Genomic DNA, 23,837 nt, shown 5'->3' with positions numbered 1-23,837 from the left:
AATAATAATAAATAGAATTCAAATTAATTTATATTCACATGAATATATTACATCAGTGTCGTTTTATATCATTATATGCATTAATTGAAACCATACCAAAACAAATATGATATTTTAAAAACATATGTAATTCACTTTATTCAATTTCTTTTTTTCTGGACCGACTAAATATATTCCTTTTTGTCTTTAAAAATTATAATACATCAATTGACAGATAGACTTTGGAACAAGCCATGTTGGCTATAGAATCTCCAACACGTACAAAACTCTCTCTCTCTCTCTCTCTCTCTCTCTCTCTCTCTCTCTCTCTCTCTCTCTTATATCATCATTCTTCCAAAAGCTCTTGCTTTTCAATCATTTCCTTCTATTCGCCAATCGATTTCCTCACCATAGTTACATGCAAAAAGTTTAAATCTTTGCAAAAAAGAAAAAGGAAAAAAAAATCTTCATTTTAGCTGTAAACCATATCCAGAAACAATAAATTCCTCAAAAGAGTTCAATTTTTTGGCTTTTCAGTTGACACTGATTCCACTGCTTCGTTCATTGCACAAAGCTCAAAACAAGATCCATGGAGTTCAACTTTTAATCTTTGATCGACCAAAAATGAAGGAAACCTTCATCAGGATTTCAAGTAATTTAGTGTTTCTAGCTTTCTTTTCTCTCATTTCGCTTCCGTCTTTGTTTTCACAACTGAATACAGGAGATTCAAGAATCCTTTTTCAAGTTCAACAAAAACTCGAGTACCCACAAGTTCTTCAAGAATGGGGAAACTGGACAAATTTCTGCTTTCTGCCTTCAAATCCCAGTCTAATGATTGTTTGTTCAGGTAATCGCATCACTGAATTAACCATCGTTGGAAACAAAACAAAACCACTTTCTCCCAGTTTTTCGATCGATTCTTTCTTTACTGATCTTACAAAGCTTTCAACTTTAAAGAAATTGACACTTGTATCCCTAGGTTTGTGGGGTACCCTACCCCCTAAGGTTGATAGATTTTGGAGTCTTGAAGTTATGAACTTTAGTTCCAACTTCATTAATGGTGAGATCCCATCTACCATTTCGACAATTAAAAATCTCACTGTTGTTAATTTGTCAAATAATTTGTTTAATGGGAGTGTACCAGATCTAAAGGGATTGCAGAATCTTGAAGTTATTGATTTGGGTAGTAATCGTTTAGGTCCAAAATACCCTTCTTTGAGTTACAATCTTGTGTCGATCACATTGAGAAACAATTCAATCAGGATCGAAATCCCTTCGGATTTTGTGAAATTTGTTCATCTTGAAAGACTTGATATTTCCTCAAATAAAGTTGTGGGTCCCATTCCTTCCTCTTTGTTTTCACTCTCTTCGATTCAGTATCTCAATTTAGGCAACAATCAATTCAGTGGAGCATTGCCTGCGAACTTAACATGTACCAAAAATCTAGGGTTTGTAGATCTTTCTAATAATCTTTTGATTGGGAAATTACCATCTTGTATTGGATCAACGAATCGAACAGTTATTAGCACATGGAATTGTTTAACGAATTCAACTTCAAAGTATCAACATCCCAAAAAATTCTGTCAAAAAGAAGCGATAGCTGTTTTGCCTCCAAAGAGAAATGGTGAAAATAAGAAAGAGGAGACTACTTTGAAGCTTGGGGTTGTTCTTGGTATCATTGGGGGCATTGTGGGAATTTTGGGATTGATTGGGTTGTTGATTTTGGGTATTTATAGAAGACGAGTTGCTAAAAGGGCAAAACAATTCCGATCTGATAGTTTCGCTCTCGACAAGAATGCTGTTCGTACTCCTTCTTCAGTGCCAAAAGATGGTAAAACTCTCTCCTTGTTATGCGTGTTATACTTTGTACTTGTTTTATAACTTTTTTTTTTTTTTTTTTTTATCAAAAATTTTACATTTTATCTTTATATGAATTATGTGGACATAATAAAAGATGACTTAGGTGTTGGTCACCTTTTAGTTTAATGGGCACAAAAAGGTAAAATAGTAAGTGTGGGATTGTGGCATAATATTATGAGTAAAGGTTTTTTCCAAGAATCTTCTATCATGAGAAAAAGGTTATAATCGTCTTTAGAATCAAGTCCTAAAAACAAATAGAGAAGCTTTTTCCCTTTTAGTAATTTAAATTTATTCTTTTACTTTCATTTAAACCCAAATGTGTCCTCATAGTTTTTAATCATCATTTATTCAGACAACACTTTATCTATATAACATATCTGTATCTGTATCTGTATGTATTCTACAGGGCGTAGACCCCAAACGATGAGGACAGCGGCGCTAGGTCTACCACCATACACCATATTTACACTCGAAGAAATCGAAGATGCAACAAACAACTTTGATTCTTCAAATTTAATGGGAGAAGGATCTCAAGCACAAGTAAACTACTTAATTCTCCTGTTCTTTTGATCCGATTCGTTTTATTTTTGTAAAACTTATTTATAATTTATTTTTATGGTAGCTTTATAAAGGGTGGCTAAGGGATGGAACAATAGTGTTGATCAAATGTTTAAAGTTAAAACAAAAACATTCGACTCAAAACTTGCAACAACATATGGAAGTGATTTCTAAGCTTAGACATCGACATCTCGTGAGTGTTCTTGGTCATTGCATCGTGTCATATGTTGATCATCCTAATTCGGGTAGTACCGTGTTTGTTGTTCTTGAAAATGTTTCAAACGGATCTTTGAGAGATCATCTTACAGGTATATAATATAATATAATACTAACATATATTATAGAATAAATCATAACTCATATTGTTTCGATTACTTTGATAGATTGGAGAAAGAAAGAAATCTTGAAATGGCCACATAGAATGGGAATCACAATGGGAATTGCAAGAGGAATTCAATTCTTGCATACGGGAACTCAACATGGGATTTTTGGGAATGATTTGAGCATTCAAAGTGTGTTGTTGGATGATAATTTAACTGCTAAAATCAGTAGTTATAATATTTCATTGTCATCAAAGGTTGGTTCTGAAAGCCCTTTACATGGCCATGATACATCTTCCCAAGTTTCTCAAAGGTACAACATCCGCTTTTTCGTTTATATATTTTTTTTAAAAACATTTCGATTGTTATCGATTTAGTAATCGTTTCTTTATTTTTTTAGGCCTATGAATCTAGAAAAAGATGACATATATCAATTTGGAGTCATCATCCTCCAACTCATTACAGGAAAACCGGTCGACTCAGAGGATGAGATAACTGAGCTCAAGAACGAGGTAATCTTATTCCCACTCTAGTGTTTGTTTGATTGGGTGGAATGGAATAAGCAAACAGATTTTTATATTGCGTTTTTTTTTAAAAAAAAAAACTTTTCAGCTAGAGATTGGGTTAATGGAGTCTCCAACAAAACTTAAAGAGGCAGCGGATTCATCGATAAGAGGAACATTTGCTTATGAGTCCATGAAAACAGCTGTTCAAATAGCAATAAATTGTCTTAATGAAGATGTTAATGTGCGTCCATCGATTGAAGATGTTCTTTGGAATATGCAGTATTCAGTTCAAGTTCAAGAAGGATGGAATAGCAGTGGTAATCTAAGTACAAATTTGTAAAGATGTTTTACTTGATGCCAATGTGTTTTTGACAAAAATGGGAACACTCGATCCACTTTCTTGTGGAAAAAAAAACATGGTGATTGAAGTAGTTTTGGTATATTGTGTAGGGTGGGCCATGGAATAAAGATTTTTTTTTAAGTTATGATATATCATTATCAATCTTTAAAGTTGCTATCAGTATTGAATTATTGGTATTTGATTCACTCTATATTTCAAACACACTCAATTAGTATGCGAAAAGACAATGGAAAATTAAATTTAGAACATTATTAAGCATAATTAAGCCAATTTGTTGGAAAATTAAATTTAGAACATTATTAAGCATAATTAAGCCAATTTATCGTCTCCAATTATATATAATAAGAATCAAAATAATAATTTTCATGAATTATAATATGATGCAGAGATCGACACACTTAAATAGCCACAAACACAATACTGACCAAAGAATCCCAATTAGGGTTTGGTTTTAATAACGTCGAAGACGATCTTTCTAGGAAAACGAAACGTAACAGCCAAAAAAAAAAAAAACTAATCTAGAATTCGAAATAGATTAGGAAAGTATATCCTAACAAAAAGCTATTGAAATCCAAAACTACAAAAACTCAAATAATGTTAAATACTACTCAAAAAATAAAAAAGCGCCATTTTTGTCCCCTTAACGACTATGAATAGCCGAAAACATTGTAGGTCAATGGCAAAGTTATGAGTTTTGCTCATTGGTCCGTTTTTGATCGACCATGCTAATTTTGGGTCGTTCAGACACCAAAAGAAGTTGCGGCGATGACATCATCGCTAATGTTTATCGGTGATTTTAGTGTCACATCCTCATGTCTGGATTTTAGACAAGTTAGAAGGTGCAAAATGTATGCTTGTATAAAACAAGTTTGATCTTGGTTCGAGCAAATGACGAGGTCAAGGGGGCTGTCCTCACAAGGTGTGGGGCAGGGCCTCGAACCGCAAATTAATTTTGTTAAGGAAATTTATAACATCTCAAAAATCAGGTATACCTTGTGAACCTTCTTCTTCGAGTAATTGTCATATTCAGCCCTTGATAAAAAGATGCTTGGTTGACAGGTACGCGGGGCGTACTGGGGTGTACGCTCAGCGTACTTGTCCGCGTTCTGATCATGAAGGATTGCCATGTACGCAGGGTGTACCAATGTGTACGCGGGGCGTACCCGGCCCAGAAAAAGAACCCTAATCCTTTAAGTCTCCCTATTTAAAGAACCTTATGGCCCTTTGTTGGCCACCTTTCTCCAGAGCCTTATCTTCTCAAAACCCTAGATCTCGTTCATATAGCAAGGAAGTGCCTTGGAGAGCTTGTTGGTGTGTTCTTAGCCATTGGAGTAAAGTGAAAGCTTTGGAAGAGGAAGAGTTAGAGCTCAAGCTTGTAGATCCGAGTTTAGCAGTGGGAAAAGCTCCAGTTTGAGGTATAAAGCTTCATGCTTTCCATCTTTTCTGTTTGTTTCATAAGAAGGATGTTTTAGGGTTTTTGTCCCCCAAGTTTATGGCTTTATGAGTTGTTGAGTTCTTGGAAGCCGAGATATGTCCCATGCTAGCTCATTTAGGGTCGATATGTGATAAAAATCCAGTCTTGGTTGTCAAAAGTTGTTCATGCATGAGATATGGACCTTTAAAGGTTGGAAATGGAGTGGGTTGGGTGTTGGTGACTTCCACAGCCATGCAAAGGCTTAAAGTCACCGCCTTTATGGATTAAGTCGTATTAGAGAAGTCAGATCTAGAATTTGGACGCAAGTCTTAACTGATTAAGACCCAAAAATCAAAGAAGACTGAAACTGGGAGTTACGTCGGGCCTAATCCCAGTATGCGGAGCGTAGGGGTCGTGTTCCCCCGTTTCTGTGAGGTTGTCGGGTACGCCCAACGTACATGTTTGGTACGCGCAGCGTAACCTGGAGAGGGTTGACTTTTGTTGACTTTTAGGGTTTGGTCAATATTTGGGACGTTGAGCCATGAGAGGGGTATAATGGTCTTTTACCCTTCCGAGAGTGCCAAGAGAGAGAGTTTAGTCTAGCCTTTGAGAGTGGTATTGATTAGGGTGTTTATTCCATGTGATTAGGCGGAGGCTAGACCAGATTTTATCCGAGTCAGAGATTTACTGAGACACCCGAGGTGAGTCTTCTCACTATACTTTGCCTTGAGTGGTAATTAGAGCCATATGATGGAGTTATTGTATGCTATCTATGTGATGTGTTGCACTGCATTATTTCTATGTGATTTATGTTGTGTGTATATCAGAGTTAGGACCGGAAGGTCCACAGAGCTAGGACCAGAGGGTCCACAGAGTTAGGGCCCAAGGGCCCACATAGTTATAGCCTCGAGTGGCTAATATGTGTTATATGTGGTATTTTGGGAAACTCACTAAGCCTTTATGTTTATAGTGTTTTGTGTTATGTGTTCCAGGTACTAGTGACGATCGTGGAAATGCGCCAACATGATCCGTACACACACGCGGAGTTTTATATGTTCTTTTGATCTTGGGATATGTTTTATGAATTGAGATGTGATACATTGAGATTCTTATAATAATTATGAATGGAAATGTGCTTTGGAAATATGAAAAAATTGTTTAAATTTTTACGGTGTTACAAGTTGGTATCAGAGCCTTGGTTTGAGGGATTCGGATGCACCCTCGGGCGCATTTGAAATCAAACTGAGGATTTGAGGAATCTTCTGAATAAAAACAAAATTTTTCAAAAGAAGTAAAAGGTTTTGAAAAGAGCAGAGCAGAGCCGTGTGTACGATTAGCCAGCGCCCGAACGATGATTTCCCAAAATACCCTTATTTTATGTGATTATGAGATATGATGTGGTATATTATGCATGCTAGAGTAGACTAGGTATTCTCATAAACTTGGGGGACAAAAACCCTAAAACATCCTTCTTATGAAACAAACAGAAAATACCCTTATTTTATGTGATTATGAGATATGATGTGGTATATTATGCATGCTAGAGTAGACTAGGTATTCTCATTAGGACTAGAGTGGCCTGATTTGTGATGCCTTAGTCTAGGAGATTGCTACTAGGAGATGCTTGAGAGGGAATAGATAGCGGCGAGGAGCTTATGAGAGGTCTGCTAGAGAGTAGCCTATGCATAGTGAGAGAAGAGTACTTGGAATTTAGGATCCTGGGAGGAGGACTTGGGGTGTATACCGATGCGGTGTGGACGGTAGTATTGGGCATGTACTACTGAAGACACTGGAGCTGTGCGCAGTCCAAGTAAGAATCTTTGGAGTACCAGAGATCAAGTAGGGTTGAGTTATCGAGTGCGAGTATGCTTGAGCGGGTCTCTGATATTTTGTTGTGTTGTATTTCGAGAGACATCATGGTTGGGACACGCCACACACCTGAGAGCAGTGGTACTAGTGATGAGGAGATTTGCAGGATGATTCATGTGGATGTGGTTGCGGCCATCCGAGCTGAGATACCGGAGATGTTTGGTTCTATCAAGACCACTCTGATCGAGACTTTTGACGAGCGTTATGCTGCTCTTTCTGATGCTGTTGTTGCTACGGCCACCGCAGCCGTCGCTGCTGCTAGGCTGCAAGGGGGTGACTCGTTGCTGTTCCGGGAGTTCAGCAACACGAAGCCACCAGAGTTTGATGGAACGCAGGATCCGATTGTTGCGATGAGATGGGTTTCTGATATTGAGGGGTGTTTCTACACGTGTTCGTGTTCAGAGCATTTGAGGATCAGGTTCGCGTTGAACCAACTTTGCTTGGGAGCGAAGGACTGGTGGAAGTTTGTGACGACACATTTTTCGTCTGTTGAGCTTGCTGCGGTGACCTGGGAGAGGTTCACCGCTATGTTCCATGAGGAGTAGATTCCCCCGGTGGAGAAGGAGTGTTTGGCACAGAAGTTTCTGACCCTCAAGCAGGGTACTGAGTCCGTTACAGTGATTACACGGATGTTCCACGAAAGGGCAATGTTCTGCCCTGAGCACGTGTCTACCGAGCAGGCAAGTATGAGACGATATTTGAGTATTCTGAGGAGGGAAATACGGGAGTTCGTGGTGAACTCATCATACCGGGCATTTTCTGAGCTTCAGGAAAATGTTCGGAAGAGAGAGATAGAGCTGGAGACTCAGGCCAGGGAGGAGGCGGAGTCTAAAGGGAGGGATCGGCGACCGACACAGTCCCAGCCGGCAGCCAAGCGGGCCAAGCCCGCCGATCCGAAGACTGGGAACCAGAAGGGCCGCACTTGTGGCAAGTGCGGCAAGGGTCATGATGGGGTTTGTAGGGCAGGATCTTGATACAAGTGTGGCAAGGAGGGGCATATGGCTAATGATTGCCCCAAGGGGTTTGCAGTATGTTTTCACTGCAACCAGACCGGACACCGGAAGGCCGAGTGTCCGCAGTTGCGAGGGTCAGCTCAGGGAGCTTCTCAGGGGTCTGTCCCTGCTGCTGTTCGAGCTACAGAGAGTCGCCCGGTGAAGGTCGAGGTGCCGAAGGCTCGCGGGAGAGCCTTCCGGTTGACAACAGAGGAGGTCCGTGCAACACCCAATGTTGTGGCTGGTATGTATTCTTTCTTATGTTTATTCTGATTTTTTGGTGTATGCTTATATTGTGATATGCGTAGGTACATTTCTAGTGTGTTCTGTGCCTGCTTTGGTGTTATTTGACTCGGGTGCGATTCGGTCTTTTGTGTCGTTAGCCTTTAGTCAGCACATCAGTATTTGTCGTGAGGCGTTGAGTCGACCTTTGCGAGTTTCCATAGCTGACGAGAGAGCAGTGTATGCCACTGATGTGATTCGAGGATGTGTACTCGAGATTTTCGGCGTGGGGTTTCCTATTGATTTGGTCCCAATTGCCTTGGGAGATGTATGTGTCATCGTGGGCATGGACTGGTTGAGCAGATTTGGAGTGGTTATCGACTGCGAGCAGTAGCTGGTGACCGTACGAGACTCTAGTGGGGGAGTTCTTACGGTTTATGGTGAGGGTACCCGTTCTGGGTCGGCGTTTTGTTCAGCCGCGAGGGCGAGGCAGAGTCTACATCAGGGCTGTAGTGGGTATGTGGCTTATGTGGTGGATACGAGGGTAGGTGCAGAGAGACCGAGGTCGGTCGATGAGGTTCCGATAGTGCGTGAGTTCCCGGATGTTTTCCCCGAAGAATTGTCGGGTGTGCCTCCCGAGAGGCAAGTGGAATTTCGTATCGATTTGGTTCTGGGGGCAGCGCCTATCGCCTTGCACCTCCAGAGATGCAGGAGTTATCCTCGCAGCTCCAGGAGCTGCTGGGAAAGGGGTTTATATGGCCGAGTAGCTCGCCGTGGGGAACACCGATCCTTTTTGTCAAGAAAAAGGATGGCTCACACCGGATGTGTATTGATTATCGGGAGTTGAACAAGCTGACGGTCAAGAACCGTTACCCCTTACCGAGGATCGACGATTTGTTCGATCAGTTGCAGGGAGCGTCTTGGTTCTCCAAGATTGATTTGAGGTCTGGATATCATCAGATGAGGGTGCGTGATGAGGATATCCAGAAGACAGCGTTCAGGACTCGTTATGGGCATTACGAGTTCGTGGTGATGCCCTTCGAGCTCACCAATGCACCGGCGGCGTTTATGGATCTCATGAACTGGGTGTGCAAGCCGATGTTGGATCGTTCAGTTATCGTGTTCATTGATGATATATTGGTGTATTTGAGGTCCATAGAGCAGCATGAGGAGCATTTGAGGGAGATCCTCGGAGTTCTGAGATAGGAGAGGCTGTACGCCAAATTCTCCAAGTGTGATTTCTGGTTACGGGAGGTCCAGTTTCTAGGGCACCTCGTCAACCAGAATGGGATATTGGTCGATCCGGCTAAGATTGAGACGGTGATGAGCTGGGAAGTATCGAGATCCCCTTCGGAGATTAGGAGTTTCTTGGGGTTGGCCGGATATTATCAGAGATTCATTCAGGATTTCTCTAGGATTGCGGTTCCTCTCACCAGGCTGACCCGGAAGGGGCGTGACTTTCAGTTGGGGCCCGGAGCAGCAAGCCTCATTCGAGACACTTCGCCGGAGGTTGTACGAAGCCCCAGTGTTGGCCCTTCCGGAGGGAATGGAGGACTTTGTGGTATATTGTGACGCGTCGATATCAGGTCTGGGCGCGGTGCTGATGCAAAGAGGGCATGTTATAGCATATGCATCGAGGCAGCTGAAGCCTTACGAGACGAGATATCCTATGCATGATCTGGAGTTTGGGGATGTGGTGTTCGCCCTCAAGATTTGGCGTCACTATTTGTATGGGGTTCGGTGTACAATATACACGGACCACTAGAGTTTGAAGTATCCGATGGATTAGCCCAACCCGAACATGCGCCAGAGGAGATGGTTGGATGTGGTTAAGGACTATGAGTGTGAGATCCTGTACCACCCGGGCAAAGCTAACGTTGTAGCTTATGCCCTGAGTCGTAGGGCGGAGAGCGCCCCGATATGAGACGTTTGTATGAGATTGACTGTGATGACTCCGGTGTTGGACACCATTCGAGGGGCCCAGGCTGAGACCGTGAGACTAGAGAACCGCAAGAGAGAACGGGTTATTGGACAGGTATCAGAGTTCGTCACCGATATCCGAGGGTTTATGACCTTTCAGGGTCGGATATGGGTGCTGTATGAGGGCGGGGCACGTACCATCTTGATGGAGGAAGCACATAGGTCGAGGTTCTCGATCCATCCGGGGGCCACTAAGATGTATTTAGATCTGAAGAAAGAGTATTGGTGGCCCTATATGAAGAGGGATGTCGCATGGTTCGTAGAGAGGTGCTTAACCTATCGCAGAGTGAAGGCTGAGACCCTGAGGAGGGAGAGCTTATATGCTAAGTTCTCCAAGTGTGAGTTCTGGTTGTGCGAGGTGCAGTTTCTTGGGCACCTTGTCAACTAGGACGGGATTTCAGTGGATCCAACCAAGGTAGAGGCCGTGATGAGGTGGGAGGTTCCGAAGTATCCATCTGAGATTCAGAGTTTTCTGGGGTTAGCAGGGTACTATCGGAGATTCATCTAGGATTTCTCCAAGATAGTTGTACCCTTGACGCGACTAACGAGGAAGGCCGTAGTCTTCCGATGGGGGCCTGAGCAGCAGGCGGCGTTTGAGATGTTGAGACAGAGATTGTGTGAGGCGCTAATCTTAGCCCTGCCAGAGGGCATAGAGGATTTTGTTGTGTACTGCGATGCATCCATCTCGGGTTTGGGTGCAGTGTTGATGCAGAGAGGGCACGTTATTGCTTACGCATCGAGGCAGCTGAAGCCTCACGAGGCGAATTACCCGACGCATGATTTGGAGCTGGGGGCTGTGGTGTTCGCCCTCAAGATTTGGCATCATTACCTCTATGGGGTTTGTTTTACGATTTACACGGACCACAAGAACTTGAGGTGCCTTATGGATCAGCCGAATCTGAACTTGAGACAACGTCGGTGGCTTGATGTGGTAAAGGATTATGATTGTGAGATCCTTTACCATCCAGGGAAAGCTAATGTGGTGGCTGACGCGCTTAGCCATAAGGCAGCGCCGATCCGAGATATCTGCCTGAGGATGACAGTGGTGACTCCACTGTTGGAGCGGATTCGGGAGGCTCAACAGGAGGCTATGAAGGAGGAACATCGGAAGAGTGAGCGGATTGTGGGGCAGGTTTCATCCTTCGACTATGATAGCCGAGGGTTATTGACTCTTCACCATAGGGTATGGGTGATGTGCACAAAAGTACCCACTAATTTTAATATTTATAACCTAACAAACTTAGACTATCTATGCACTTATAGGCAGTGTACCTAGTCAGATTACAGTATAGCTTAGGTAAGTTGGGTGTCGATCACAGGGAACGGTGTTCTAATTAATTTACTTACTATTAAATTAACCTAATTTATTAACAGATTTAATAAAGGGTTTTATCTGATTTTACAAGATCAGATGAACTTAAATCCAATTCAATAAGTAAAAACACACACTCTTGTTTAGATTGAATCCACTTTTCCCTTATGGTTAGCTAACAATTACGGATTACTAAGTTGGTTTTTAATTATATTAGTAATTTAGTTCTATCTTACTAATATTTAACTAATTCATGTTAAACCATGTATGTTCACACATAATTAAACACAGAACTAATTATAGTTGAAAATATGCTATATAAGATTTGTTGTGTAAACGCAATTATGATCACAATTCTCGTTCTCTAGCACAGCTAAACTTTATTTATTCTAATTATTAACTAAGATTGGTCAATCCTAGCTCTAACAATTCAATGTTCACTAAATTATTAGGTAAACAGGTTCATGCAGTTTAATGGTCACTAAGCTACACAGAACATGTAATTAAACAATTAGATAAACAAATATTAACATGCTAGGTCATACAAATCAAACACAAGCAAATTTTCACCAACTAAGCTTAATCCATAATCATATAACTATTCATAAGTTCAAAGCTTCATCTAGCTAAACAAGAGTAGCTAGATTCAGCTGCTCATTATAGTAATTAAACTAACACAGCTAAAACTAATGAAAGACATGTTCTAAAAATAAACCTTTACTTCTTTTGGTGTTGAAAACCCTCTTCCAGAGCCTTTCTTTTGTTCTTATTCGTCTCCTGGAACTCTTTCTCTTCTGCCACCAGTCTCCCTTTTCGTAATAATCATCAGAACTTATATAATGCTTAAAAACTCGCGCCACGTCGTGGCCAGGTTGCGCCACGTCGTGGGCTTCAAGCAATCCGTATCCTTCAAGGAAATCCTCCGCGTCGCTATGCTTATCTTCTGAACACCCATGCCACGTCGTGGGCTTCATCGCCACGTCGTGAAATTAGCTCTTATCGTGAATTTATTATTTTCTTGTCTTCCAAGCCTCCCATGTTCCCCATTTTGTCACCTTTGGTCCCTTTCTTCGAAAATCCTTTGTATTGACTGAAAATAACAATTTAAACTCATAAGTATCTTTATTCTAAACATATTATCAATTTATTAATAAAAATGTACTTAAATACTGCCTAAAAATAAGTGTAAATATGGCAATATCAAAATACCCCACACTTAGGTTTTGCTTGCCCTCAAGCAAATTTCAACTTAATTCTTAATTACTAAAACTACACAGAACAATCCGACTCTAGTTCAGCCATTATGCCAAAACCTCAACGCATGCATTTGTGTCTAAAATTCTCCTAAAGTACCCCCCATATTTTAAATACTCACAATCTTCATAAACACTCACCCACTTTTTCCGAACAATGCTCATTTTATGCAACCCTCCGAATCCATCCGCAGAAAACCTCCCAACCTCAAGGTATTTTTAGTTGAGCAACCTAAGCGTACATAAACTAGAATTACAATTTTTCGATACCACTATGGAGCTCTATTTGAATTCTTCATTTCTTTGACATTTGATCTTTAGTTTCTTTGAATTCAACACCTTATTTGAATTGATTTCTGGTATCTTCAACTTTTTGGATTTCTTCAGAATTTTGATCTTTTGATCTTCACTTTATTTGCTCCAAAATTCTTCAAACTTTTTCGTAATTCTCTCTTTCCTTTTTTTTTCACATGTAACTCACTTTTTTTTTTTCACTCAAAACCCTACATGCTTAAGCAGAGGCGCTCAACCTCAACCTTTATTGGTTAATGATAATAATTTTCCTGGATACATTTCAGGTTTAGGCTGCTAAACATATTGCATCCCTCAAACCAAGCGGGGTTATGTTTTTGTTCCATGATTTCACTAAAATAAGGGAAGCCACAAATGCACTATAACGTGTATTGACTCAACTAAACATTTGAACTTTCATCGGATCATCCCGCATAATACTAGCAATTATAGCTCAAATTATTAGTACTAGATTTAATTAATTTCAATTTCCAAATTTTCTGGCAATTTACTAGCAATTTACTGTTTCTACCCCTACCCCACACTTATTTCATACAATGCCCTCATTGTATGTATAAAACAAATCAAAATTAAAGACAAGGGAGAAAAAGGAACAGACTCCCCTGGGATAGTGGCGTGAGCATCTCCAAAAGCGTGGACAAAGTACAATTGGACTTTCAAAAATCGAAACCCGGTGGAAAACTGGTTAAATACGTAAATAAACCACGAACCGCACTCGAAACTTCAATTCGTCAAAGTGTGTATTTGTAAGGAAAAATGTGGCAATGGTAAACTAGATCTCATCGTGATATGGGTTGACACCGCAAACACCAAAAAACTAAACTACCAAAAATTGCGAGAGCACCACGACGTGGCACAAGGAGTCCACGTCGTGGTAACTGAACCTCAGCATAAAATGAGTTGTTTGCTGTATTTACTCTAGCAGCTTTGACCAATGACTAACTGGTTTCCGACGCTTCTATGCAAATATATTTCCCAACTATAACCTCTCTCCTAATAGACCCCACACTTATCTTGAATTGTGGTTCCGACTCACGACTCTTAGCTTCTTTGACTAGACAAACACGACTCGAAAGTTAACCTTCTATGCTCCTTAGAATTCCAACGCTAATCTGAAAAAATGAGATCAACCCAAAAGAAAAATAAAGTAACATAATAGTCTTAATAAAGTTTTACATCACATACTAAAGTTTAAAAAAAAACTACTCAAAAACAGAACAAATAAAGTCAAATCAATCATCATCATGATCTTGTGCTCCACTCGGCCCTGCTCTATCATCTTGTGAACGCCATAGCTCCTCCCATGTCGGAAAATAGGGATATTGTGGTGGCATAGAAGGTGGTCGGGTCACACCCAAATGTGAATAGATACCCTCAGTAAGCTGGGTATGGTAAATAGCATGACCTCGTAGATTATCCAAATATGTTCCCACCCGACTCTGAAAAGGGTCGGTGGGCACTCCTTGCACATACTGCGAAGCAGCACGCTCTCGTTTGACCTCACCTCTAGCCCGCACATTCCGACGCCTCGGCCTAGCTGGTGGCTGCTGTCCCGGCTGCACTTCCTCCTGTTCGTCATCGGTCGGTGGTATAACAAAACGACCCCCGATATTCACCACCGCGCGCATCACACCCAAGACTTGAATGGTCAAGTCTGTGTCCGGGAATCGAGTGAGATTCCTCACAAAGTCAGGGTTCAAAATTTGATATGACCTAGCCAGGCGAGTAACCAAATGCCCCCCAGTAATCGGGCTCCCAGGCCTAGAATTGGCCGCTTTCTTCCCCATAAACCTTGCCAACATATAAGGCAGATCACAACAAACCCCCGGGGTAATAAGCGTCCATAAATAAAATAGATTCTGGATGGGGACCTTATCACCATGATGCTTGTGATTGATTGAAAACGTGATAAGGCGGTGCAAAAATCGGAACACAGGATTCCGTATTTGTGACTCACTCGAGTCACGAGTGTTGTACTCATGGTTAGAAATGCCCCGCCAAAACTGCACATCCAAAGTACCTGGAGTAAAATCCCGCACACATCCAAGCAAGAAAGGAATAAAAAATGGAGATTGCGTCTCCACTTCCGTATAGAGTCCCATACGCCAAGCAAACTCCCGAAGACTACACTCACGATATACACCTCCAAGACGAAACACAAGTGCCCTATTGTAAGTGACATCAAGGGTGCGTTCTTCAAAACAAACGGTAGAAAAAAATTCTACCGACAATTCCCGGAACACGGGTTCTTGAATGGCGAATAGATTCCTCCACCCGTGACAAGTGAACGAAAATTGATCTCCAACATAAGTCTTCGACCAATAACGTTCCAGTTCCACTACCATTCCCACTCTACCCAGCCATCCCCAATCAATAATTGGGGCTATTGCAAACTCCCTATTGTATAACCATCCAAGTCGATTCTCGTAGGTTGTTAGCAACGGTCGGGGAATGTTTTGAGGGAATTGATATAGAGGATGTATGCTTGCTACATCTATCGGGCCCTCTTCCTGCTGGACAGCTCGTCGTGGTCTCATTTCTGCAAACAAGAGCAAAGCAAAGCAGCAAACAAATAACATATTAAAACATATAAAATAGGGCCTGCCAGAAGTCACGACGTGGCCAGGCTGCGCCACGTCGTGGAGCTTGTCGAACCCAGATGCTGAATCGGACTTGTTTACGTGTGATTTCCATAAAAATAATTCTTGGGGTTTGTTTCTATGGACTTTTAAATAACATGGAAACTAAAATCGGACACTAGATTCAACCAATTTCGTGAATCATTCAAACCCTAATCACGACAACTTGAAATTGGAAGAAATAATTGCAAAATAATAAATAAAACACGTACCAAATGGAGTAATTAGCAAGATCTTGCAACGAATTTAGAAGTATAATAAGAAATTGGCAGTAGGGTCGTGATGTTCCCGTGAGTGCGGCAGTCTTCCAAATGGGGATAAGGGGTTTCTCGGTCAAAGGGTTTTAAGCGATTGGTCCCCCCCCTGATTTTTAAAGGCCACGACGTGGCGGGCTTTTCCCACGTCGTGGACCTTAAATTTCCTCAGATCGCGAATTATAATTAAGCCCACGACGTGGCTGGCTATGCCCACGTCGTGAGACCTGTCAGATGCCAAATTTTAATAATATTCATCTAATTGACTAATTTCTTTGCAAATATTTCATTATTTAAAGTCCCCTACAACTATTTCTCTGCTTATTACCGGTTTTTAGATGATGAATTGATGTCTTAAAAAGAAAATAAATAGAAAAAAGAAAATTGCAAACCAAACTCGGGTTGCCTCCCGAGAAGCGCTTCTTTTTCTTGGAGTCTTGAGCTGGACTCCGTGCCTTCTACGTTGATTCCTCGGAAGAGTCTACCACCAGGATCTTTTGTTCCTTGAACCGCCGTTTATAAGCTTGAACTCTCTTTTTATACGCCTTCTTTGAATTTTCTTTTTTAGTTTTTCCATCTTCTTCATGCTTTCGTTTTGTGCCCTTTGTGTGTTCCTTGCTCTCCATAGCGTTCCCCTCTTTTTTCACCTCCGGCCTTGTTTCTTTTGAAGTGACTTCCTCTTCATCACTTTTCATTTCCTCGTCCTCTTCGCTCACCCAAGAAGGTGGGTTCTAGTAAGCTATGACTTCAATCAAATACGGCACAGATGCCCTGGGTTTTGTCCTCTTGGCTTGATGAACTACCTTTATCTCTTCTTCCATAAGCTTTTCCAACTCTTCTAGTTCATTCTCCTCATTAATCGTGAACACTTCTTCTTTATCTTCTTGAAAATCATTTCTTATCCCGAAGACTTCTTGTTCATTTTCAACCCTCAAAGTGAGCTTGGACTCGCGGATATCAACCAGGGCACCCGCAGTGTTAAGAAATGGCCGACCAAGGATTATCGGAACATCCGTGTCTTCTTTCATATCCAAGACTACAAAATCTATTGGAAAAACAAATTTTCCGATTTTCACCAAAATATCCTCCACTATGCCTCGGGGTTGTGTCACTGAACGGTTCGTCATGTGAATCTTCATCTTTGTAGCCTTCATCTTCTGAATCTCCAATTTTTGATAAAATGAAAAAGGCATTAGATTAATGCTAGCCCCGAAATCGGCTAAAGCATTAACCTTCATTTTATTCCCAAACTCGCATGGAAGAGTGAGGCGTCCAGGATCCCCCATCTTTTCTGGTGTTTCTCCCAACACAACTTTTGAAATTTGCTCACTTAGAATCACTGTAGACTGTTTCTTTAATTGCCTTCGCGTATCTATCAAGTCTTGCAGTAATCTCTGGTTCTCGGAAGCTTTGGATAAGGAGTCAACAAAGGGAGTATTAATTGGAATCCCTTTCACATGCTTCACAAACTCTAAATGTTCCTTCTCCAGTTGACTAAGTGCTGCACGGGTGGGGAATGGCATAGGTGGATGATAATCTGGAATAGGCTCCAAAGATTTTTGCTCAGACTTGCGCCACGTCGTGGCCAGAGGCGTGCCACGTCGTGGCGAGCCTGGTTCAGCATTCTTTCCATTTTCGATCCTTGATTTCTTGGGCTGCTGCGGTTGTTCTTCCAACGCCTCTAGGAACTCGGATATTGTATCTTCTTCAGTATCGATGGCCATTACGTGAGATTGGGCTTTTACTTCGGGATTTTTCGGGGACAATTTTTCATGGACTAAAGTGGCTAGTTGACCAAGTTGTACTTCAAGGTTGTGGATGGAGGCTTGCTGGTTCTTCATCAAGGTTTGTTGTTCCATGATAGCGGAATCCATGGCATCATGTCTCTTTTCCGAAGCCTCCATAAACTTCATCAAAATGGTCTCTAGGTCGGGTTTCTTCTCGATTGATGGCTGCTCCTTTTGGTAAAAGCCTCGACCTGTCTGCCTATACTTCTCTTCTTTTTGCTTTTTATACTCTTCATAGGGCAGCCACTCCTTCTTTGGTTTCCTCCAGTCGTCATCAAACTTATCCCCACTAGAGTAGCACACTTGAGCTTTTCTGTTCCCAGACTCATCCATATTGCAGTCCTTGGTCAAGTGTGGACCACTGCATCGCTCGCACCCCACTCTTAGGGCATGTATCGACTGGTCCATTTGTGTTATCCGGCGATCCATGTTATTTAGCATGGCCATGACAGCTGCAATTTCTTCAGTTTGGGTCCCTCCACCGCCTTTACTTCCGTCTTGCCTCGGGTTATGGTACTCGCGAGAGTGTTTCGCGAATTCTTCGATGAGCTCCTTGACCTCCCTTGGATTTTTCTTTGTCAACGGTCCTTGAGAATCAAGGAGTTGTCTTGTCATTACATTGACCCCATCATAAAAAATTGACATCTCTTGTTGCACATTTAGGTCATGTTGAGGGCAATTTCTGAGTAGGCCCTTGTACCGCTCCCATGCTTCGTATAGTGACTCCCCCGTTTGTTGCTCAAAGTTGGCTATCGCCTTCTTGAGTTTGGCTATCTTGGATGGCGGGCAGAACTGGTCCAGGAATTGCTCACGCATTTGAGCCCAAGTGGTGATTGTACCTGGTGGGAGTGCTTTTAACCACTCCTTAGCAGCTCCTTTGAAAGTGATAGGAAGCATCCTAAGCAAGACTGTATTTCTTGTGACATTTGGGACATTGAAGTAATCAGCAATGTCGTTGACTTCGTCCAGATGCTTAAAAGCATCCTCATGATCCTTCCCGAAAAATGGGATGTCCTTTAGTGCTGTCAATATGTGTCCCTTTAGTTCGAATGTGGCAGTGGCAGGAATTGCGGGTTGGACTAACCCAGGACCCATGTCATCTCGGATCCGCTTTTTGTATGCTCCCATGGACATTTCTTCAATCGCTGCCATCTCGTTCCTTGGCTCGTGCTCGGGTTCACTTGTGTGTTCTTCAAATTCTGGCTCGGTATCGCTTTCGGACTCGGTTTGCACGGGTGTGTGTTCCAAATGCTCAAAATTGCTCTTGTGCTTCGCTGATGAGCTGGACTCTCCTGTCTTCTTTCCCGACTTCCTAGAAAAGGCTGACTTCAATTCTTGCAAGGGTGTCTTTTTCTTGTGAAGTGCAGATTCGGGGTCTTCCAGTGGTGGCACCAAGTGTGTGTTTGAGCTTCTGGTCATGAACTCCTGCAACTTGCTAAACTAAAACGTAAAACTGAACTAAAATAAGAAAAACTAACTACCAAATAAAAATTTAAAAATTTTGCCTGTCCACGTCGTGGCAAGTATGCGGCCACGTCGTGGATTCTATAAAATTTTTTTTTTATTTTTTTATTTTTTTATTTTTTATTTTTTTATTTTTTTTATTTTTTGCTGAAAAATTAACTTTTTGTGGCTGTGATTCCACAAGAAGGATCGATTAATTTAATGCAAATAATTAAACTACAAACTAAGCCGTTCCCCGGCAACGGCGCCAAAAACTTGATGTGCACAAAAGTACCCACTAATTTTAATATTTATAACCTAACAAACTTAGACTATCTATGCACTTATAGGCAGTGTACCTAGTCAGATTACAGTATAGCTTAGGTAAGTTGGGTGTCGATCACAGGGAACGGTGTTCTAATTAATTTACTTACTATTAAATTAACCTAATTTATTAACAGATTTAATAAAGGGTTTTATCTGATTTTACAAGATCAGATGAACTTAAATCCAATTCAATAAGTAAAAACACACACTCTTGTTTAGATTGAATCCACTTTTCCCTTATGGTTAGCTAACAATTACGGATTACTAAGTTGGTTTTTAATTATATTAGTAATTTAGTTCTATCTTACTAATATTTAACTAATTCATGTTAAACCATGTATGTTCACACATAATTAAACACAGAACTAATTATAGTTGAAAATATGCTATATAAGATTTGTTGTGTAAACGCAATTATGATCACAATTCTCGTTCTCTAGCACAGCTAAACTTTATTTATTCTAATTATTAACTAAGATTGGTCAATCCTAGCTCTAACAATTCAATGTTCACTAAATTATTAGGTAAACAGGTTCATGCAGTTTAATGGTCACTAAGCTACACAGAACATGTAATTAAACAATTAGATAAACAAATATTAACATGCTAGGTCATACAAATCAAACACAAGCAAATTTTCACCAACTAAGCTTAATCCATAATCATATAACTATTCATAAGTTCAAAGCTTCATCTAGCTAAACAAGAGTAGCTAGATTCAGCTGCTCATGACAAGATGCAGCCGTTGGATATTCCGCTTTGGAAATGAGAAGACATCACGATGGATTTTATCACCAAGCTTCCTAGGACCGCGCAGGGGGTGGATTCGATCTGGGTCATCGTCGATCGATTGACCAAGAGTGCCCACTTTATCCCGATTCAGGAGAGCATCTCGGCCGAGAAATTGGCCGATATCTATATCAGGGAGGTGGTGGCACGACACGGAGTGCGAGTTTCGGTGATTTCAGATAGGGATGTGCGGTTCACATCCAGGTTTTGGAAGAAATTCCACGACGAGTTGGGTACTCATATGCATTTCAACACCGCCTTTTACCCGCAGACGAATGGTCAGAGTGAGCGGACCATCCAGACTCTGGAGGACATGCTGCGGGCAAGTGTTTTAGACTTTAGAGGTAGTTGGGATACCTACCTTCCATTGGCGGAGTTTTGGTATAATAACAACTATCATGTGAGTATCGACCGTCCTCCCTTCGAGATGTTGTATGGGAGGAGGTGCAGGACCCCGATATGCTGGGGCGAGGTTGACCAGAGGGTCACGGGGAGCACTGAAGTAATGCTCAAGAAGACAAAGAAGATTCAACAGGTCCGGAGCAGGCTTCAGATTGCTCAGAGTCGACAGAAAAGTTATGCCGATAAGCGCCGATTAGACCTGGAGTTCCAGGTTGGGGATATGGTTCTCCTGAAAGTGTCACCTTGGAAGGGCGTCATCCGATTCAGGAAGCGGCGCAAGTTGGTTCCTAGGTTTATTGGACCATTTAGGGTTATAGCCCGGGTGGGCAAGGTGGCGTACCGACTGGATCTTCCAGCCGAACTCAGTCAGATCCACAACACTTTCCACGTCTCCCAGCTGCGGAAGTGCTTGGTGGACGACTCAGCGGTGATACCCTTGGAGGACATTTAGGTTGATGACAGCCTGAATTACATCGAGCGGCCTGTGGCTATCCTCGACAGGAAGTCGAAGGATCTGAGGAACAAGAGAGTGTAGCTGGTGAAGGTGCAATGGCAGTACCAGAAGGGCTCGGAATGGACTTGGGAGCCGGTGGATGAAATGATGGAGCATTACCCGAAATTGTTTCGGGAACGGGCAACAAACTTCGAGGACGAAGTCTAAGATAAGTGGGGGAGATTTGTAACACCGGATTCCTGGTACGATTCCTGTTTAGGTATTTTTCTCATTTTGCCTTGGACTCGGCGAGTTGGAGGCCCGACTTGCCGAGTAGGAGCGATTTTTGCATGGGATTTAAGTGAGGGACTCGACGACTCGGGTCCCAAACTCGACGAGTCATGCTGGACGAGTAAAACCCTAACCCGAGTGTTTGCACCCTATTTAAACACTCTAACTCGGCCTCCCTTTTCCCTAACACTTCCAGAGAGTTGTAGAGCGAAACCCTAGCCCCCATATTGTTCTTGTGAGTGATTTTTGGCTTGGTAAAGCAAGTTTGGAGCTTAGAAGAAGGAGGAGGAGGTTGAAGAGTGCAAGGAGGGAATTAGATCCAAAATCTACACTGTGAGAAGCTTCCATTCAGGTAGAAAAGTTCCTACCTTGATCACTAGTTCATTAGGTCCCCTTTTGTTCCTAATTGATGGTTTCAATCCCTAAAACCACAAACTCCATGTAGTTATGCTCTATGTTCTGAAAGGACTTCAGATCTGGACCTTATGGACACCTTAGAAGTGTAAAGTTTATGTGGTTGAAGTGATTGAGGTCCCTATTGAGTGTATGACCTCCTAAAGAGCTTTGAATTGCATTTTAGAGCTCTTAGGGCCGCATGCACGTAAAGTTTGCAACTTTACGTGATAAGCATACCCTAGGAGCTTAGATCTATGGTTTGGAACCGTTGCATGTCTCAGACTTGGTCTGTATGGGAGAAGGGTTGTAGGGACTCGGCGAGTTCCAAAGTGGACTCGACGAGTTCTATGAAGATGGTCTTAGACTCGACGAGTTGGATGAACAACTCGGTGAGTCCTTTGAATATTGCCTGGAACTCGACGAGTTGTTCTTCAAACTCGGCAAGTCATATGAACTGTTACTAAGTTAAGAGGGGTTTAAGTGTAGAAGGTCCAACCCTTCATAGCTGCACGCGGGATGAGCAATTTAACATGTAGCAATAGTCCCAGAAACTCCAAATCCTCAAGATGGATGCTCTGGTGAGGATTTGGAAGCGAGTAGGAGAGGGACTCGGCGAGTCTGTGCCATGACTCGGCGAGTCCAGTCAACTGGAAGTTGACTTTGACCAAGGAGTTAACCTTTGGCCAGGGGTAGGTCAGTCATTTGACCTAAGGGTATTTAGGAGTGAATAATCTATGTTTATGGATTTATAGCTGGAGGATTGTCGGTGCAGCAGTCAGTCGTCTAGCAAGCAGACTTTCAGCAGCTACTTTTCGAGGTGAGTTACCTTCCAGTAGCGGTGGGTCTACGACCACAATGGCCCACCAGTAGGAGTTGTATGTTAGATGATTGTGTTTGTGATATCATCTAGGTTTGCTACTACCTGATGTGTTATATGCTGGCCTGATATGTTATATGTGATAGTAATAGAGTTCGGTTGTTAGGACCGAAGGGTAGGTCAGGCACCCCAGATATGTCTGACAGTATGTGATGGTATGTTTGTATGTTGGCATGATATGTTATATGTGATAGGGGTATTAGGAGGGGAATAGTCCCCAAGTGCGGTTGTTAGGACCGACGGGTAGGTCAGCACCCCAGAATAGCCTGACATGGGTAGGTCAGCACCCCAGAATGGCTTGACACGGGTAGGACGGCACCCCAGAATGGCCGCACGGGTAGGTCGGCACCCCAGAATGGCAGCACGGGTAGGTCGGCACCTCAGAGATCAGAGAACTAAGGGAGCATCAAGATGCCCAAGAAAGGCGCTGGAAATCGCAAGACGAAGCAGAACCCAGTAACCATCGTAGCAACCGCCGCAAGTAATGTTTACACTACTTTCTAGTTTAATATACTAAATGTATAGACTACTTTCAGGATATGTACAAAATCAAGTATCAATAAAATAATAAGCACTTTACTTCAACAAGAGTTATTACAATTTTCAAAAACATTCCATTCCAAAGTTTTGGGATTATGGATATGTTCCAGTGTTATTTTTCATACTTTTCAATACGACCGCGAAAATTTTTATTTTCGGTAGGTCAGTTTGATGTCGATACTTTCGTCGCAATATTGTGGTATATTGTAGACCTGCTTTAAGGTCAAGTATACAGATTACATATATACCAACACAATCGACATGTATTTTCATACTCTTTGAAAAATAACCACTCCATTTTATATTATCCTATTGCAAGTTGTACTTGCACTGGACATCTATTTCCAATTCTTTACAAGCTTCTTCTGAATTAAGTGTTTAAGTTCAGAGATATCAAATTCATATTCACTCTTGATATCTCAATATCTTTTTATTGACTTTTATAGAAAAAGATGCCCCCTCGTAGAAATCCAAGACGTAACAATTAAACTGAAGCAACGACGCCACCTCCACCACCACCTCCTCAATTCGATGCTGCTTTGTTCCAAGCAACAGTCACGACAGTTGTAGCGGCTGCCTTATCTCATATCAATGATCCTGGTGCTAGTGGGTCGGGAGCTGGTGCACATCCATCTAACCATATCGAGGGTCATGAGCACTCGCGAGAGTGCACTTATACAGACTTCTCGAATGCCAATCCCAAGACCTTTAATGGAACTGG

At 42.0% G+C, this 23,837-nt stretch overlaps 1 protein-coding gene and 1 non-coding gene across 2 annotated transcripts; both read left to right on the top strand.

The window, feature by feature from the left end:
• Positions 1-269: 269 nt before the first annotated feature.
• Positions 270-3,743, top strand: LOC111879879 (probable LRR receptor-like serine/threonine-protein kinase At1g14390). Its single transcript, XM_023876315.3, has 6 exons — positions 270-1,810; positions 2,246-2,379; positions 2,462-2,705; positions 2,781-3,030; positions 3,118-3,229; positions 3,330-3,743. Exons 1-6 carry the CDS (start codon positions 604-606, stop codon positions 3,561-3,563), a joined length of 2,181 nt encoding a protein of 726 aa, XP_023732083.1. The 5' UTR covers positions 270-603; the 3' UTR covers positions 3,564-3,743.
• Positions 3,744-18,279: 14,536 nt separating this feature from the next.
• On the top strand, positions 18,280-18,386 carry LOC128133990 (small nucleolar RNA R71). The gene has a single exon (XR_008232315.1). It is a non-coding gene; the product is annotated as a small nucleolar RNA R71 (small nucleolar RNA).
• Positions 18,387-23,837: the final 5,451 nt, after the last annotated feature.

Source organism: Lactuca sativa, chromosome 4 (assembly GCF_002870075.4).
Source record: "Lactuca sativa cultivar Salinas chromosome 4, Lsat_Salinas_v11, whole genome shotgun sequence".
NCBI classification, from domain to species: domain Eukaryota; kingdom Viridiplantae; phylum Streptophyta; class Magnoliopsida; order Asterales; family Asteraceae; genus Lactuca; species Lactuca sativa.
Note: the sequence above shows the minus strand (reverse complement) of the source record. Positions and strands in the feature narration are given on the sequence as shown.